The sequence below is a fragment of the Cupressus sempervirens genome, chromosome 5 (assembly GCF_028749045.1).
Source record: "Cupressus sempervirens isolate cs-2001-9-10 chromosome 5, ASM2874904v1, whole genome shotgun sequence".
Taxonomy (NCBI): domain Eukaryota; kingdom Viridiplantae; phylum Streptophyta; class Pinopsida; order Cupressales; family Cupressaceae; genus Cupressus; species Cupressus sempervirens.
Genome location: NC_143122.1, coordinates 586,671,473 through 586,674,850, shown reverse-complemented (window position 1 = coordinate 586,674,850; position 3,378 = coordinate 586,671,473). Strand labels below are relative to the sequence as shown.

Genomic DNA, 3,378 nt, shown 5'->3' with positions numbered 1-3,378 from the left:
AAATAAAATCTAGTATAAATTTACTATCATACATAATAGTATGTTTCTAAATTAGTATTTTAGAATTATTCTGAATGTAATATCTGATTTTTAAATAAAACACACTATTTTGTAAAATTTTAAAATAATAAAATAGAAATAACATAGTATTTTTTTATTTAAAAAAAAATCTAGACAACAAATATCTTTATTTTAATATAAATAGAAATAAAATTTCCAAATAATATAATGAAATAAAACTAGTTAAGCTGAGAGGCTTTCTACGATGGCAGCAATTTTCAATGTAAACTTTTTTTTTTTTGAAAAAAAATCAACAGTTATTTACATGTGAGAAAATAAAATAGAAATAGACTAAATATAATTATAATTAAAATCGTGAAAATTGCAGAGAGGAAATGGAAGTAAAAATGAGACAGATGAAGAGTCTCGGATCATTTACCCACCCTCTTAGACTCAAAGGATATCTCTCGACTTATTTTATATAAATATAATATATATAAACTAGTTTTATATTATTATCAATTCAACAACTGTTTCAAATTACTATTGCTTGAATTAGAAAAACAAAGATTATTATTATTTTTAGATAAAATATAATAAAATGATCAAAATCGTGCATTTTCTATTTTTTTAAAGGAATCATATATCCTAAAAGAAATACTTAAAGTTGAAAGAGATTTTTAAAAATCCATTGAGATTTAATTTTCGAATGCTTTTTAAAGTTAAAATAATAAATAATAAATCTAGACAACTTACTAAAAGTATTGATTTTATACAAAAACTTAGCGACTAGTATGTAGCTTCTCAAGGCTTTTCATACAAATGATATCCCAAGCTAATCCATTCCTTGTCTACAATCAGCTATAAATAGCAGCAGCATTGGTTGAAGTATTGGAGAGAAGATTAGGATATTTTCCAAAATAAGATTATCTGTTAGTGACGATGAAGAGATCATCTTTGATGTGGCCTGCTTTGGTTGTGTGTTTCCTGCAAGTTTGCTCAGGGCAGAACTTCCAAGACAAGTTTCTGAACCCTCACAACGCTGCGAGGGCTCAACAGGGAGTCGAACCTCTGACCTGGGATGGCACTGTCGCTGTCTACGCACAAAACTATGCGGATCAACGCAAAGGGGACTGCGCTCTACAGCACTCTGGCGGTCCGTATGGAGAAAACCTTTTCATTGGAACTGATTCCGGATTCACTCCCCCAGATGCAGTAAATGCGTGGGTTAATGAGGAGAAGCCATTTTATGATTATAATTCCAATTCATGCGCTGCGGGGAAACAGTGCGGACATTATACTCAAGTGATGTGGAGAAATACTCACAAGGTTGGCTGTGCTCGTGATATATGTAATAATGGAAATACTTTCATTATCTGCAGTTACGACCCACCTGGGAATGTCATCGGCGAGAAGCCCTGGTAGTAATCTCTCATTAAATCGTGCATCGCTGTGATTTTTGTCTCTTTGAATAATATGTCACAATAGGCTGATTACTTCCAAAGAGCCTTATCTGTGTCCAGAATTTGTATAAGCTGAAAATAATACAAGGCGTTGAGTTTTGCTTGACTATGTTTGTCCATCTTCTTTTAACTCTAAACATGCATTTCTTATTTTAGTGTTTTCTTTGAAGTGAAAATTTCAATAACCAAACAAAATGGATTCTTATAATAAGATGTTCCACAGAATCCACTTGCATTTACACCGGTGCTTGTTCAGTTGGTTCTCGATCAGGATGAATGTACTCGATCTCAATAATATTCGTCGTATCATATCCAAGGCTGATTTATTCAGTTTGACAGGTGCTCTTCATTGTTTTCGGTCTTCTGTTGGGATGTGAAGTTCAATGTTCATACTGATTGTTCAGTTTCTCATGACTGTATATTTAGAGACTATATGTGACTGTATAAATAAATATACGCAAAATGATTCGGTAGATGAATAGACGTCCGAGTGAGCATTAAAGGGGCAGGACTGTTATTGAGATGCTGGACAATAACTGACTTGAGGAAGCCATAAAGTCAGAGCCAGTCGTATTAGCAGAAGATGAGTTCAGCAAGTATTTTGAAGAGTTTGAAAATATGAATAGATGATGTCGTTATGTGATTTTACATTTATTACATTCGATTCAGAGGATGACGTTGTCGAGGCCTGCATGTTGCAGAAGCATCTCCATGAACTGCATATGCAGACATTTCCAAAAGAGGTTGGAACAAAGAGTTATGGTTGCCTCTTTCCCTTTTCTTCTGTTGAGAGAAATTTCAGGATGATTTTGAAAGACACTTATTTAAAAATTTAATATTTAAGCATTATATACTGAGGTTTGTTTTATTTGCAGATTAAAACTGTTAAATAGTCAATATAGACTTATTTTTGGCAAGTTTAATATTCTCCTTAGAACGAGAAGTTTAAGACCCACCAATAAAAATGATCTCACTAACTTCTATTTCGAAAATTGGAATAAGTCTAGAGTTCTTTTTATACTTTATTAAGTCTCATAGAATTTGGTTAAGACTATTTTGATAACTTTTGTGAATAAAGTTTGACAATCTTGAAGTCTTCTCACATTCTCACTGTTTTCTAACGTTTTAAATAGCAATCACACTATGCTACTATGTATGGTTGTGCACATCGGACCTCAGGAGAGAGATTGTCAATGGTCACATTAATTGTTTACTTTCTCACAGCTCTTCATTTGAAGGCTACATTTAAATGCATAAATAGATAGATGGATTAATAAAATAGTTTCATAAATATTGTATTCTTTTAAAAAATGTTAGTCTAAATATAGAAAAGACTAATCACTATGTTGTATCGCAAATATAAGTTCTTTTACCAATGTGAGCTCAATGAGTAATGGAGATAATAAATTGATTGACTAATATACTATTCAGTTTCTCTCTGTTGAAGTCAAATAAATTAATAATATTGATTCTAGGAATAAATTTCTACTAATTGTATTTATACTATATATCAGAATAATTATATCATTTTATAGTTATTTAGTAGTGGTAGTAGGGTTTTGGGTATGGAGGGGCCAAATGCACCTATATAACCAATTTATTTTAAATTAAAATACATAAAGCTGTTATATGTAATTTTAAAATTAATTAATTAAAGTGCATTTTGGTCCTTGCATAAACAAGGCCTAGTAGTAGTGGTAGTGGTAGTGGTGGTGGTGGCAAGTTAGTTTGAATTGGTGTTTAAACTCATAATGTTGAATATGTGTTGCTTATATTAAATATTATAACTAATAATCAATTATTGTTTATAATATAATCAATAATTAAACTTTAAAATAATTTTTTTTTAAAAATATTTTTTTGTTAGTGAAAGTATGTCTAAGAGGTGTTGATGACTAGTTGGGGATTTTTTTTT

The 3,378-nt window shown here is 30.8% G+C and overlaps 1 protein-coding gene across 1 annotated transcript; it reads left to right on the top strand.

Moving 5' to 3' along the window:
• Positions 1-942: 942 nt before the first annotated feature.
• Positions 943-1,425, top strand: LOC149557286 (pathogenesis-related protein 1-like). The gene has a single exon (XM_089785959.1). The coding sequence runs from the start codon at positions 943-945 to the stop codon at positions 1,423-1,425; it is 483 nt and encodes a 160-aa protein (XP_089642085.1).
• The last annotated feature ends 1,953 nt before the right edge of the window (positions 1,426-3,378 follow it).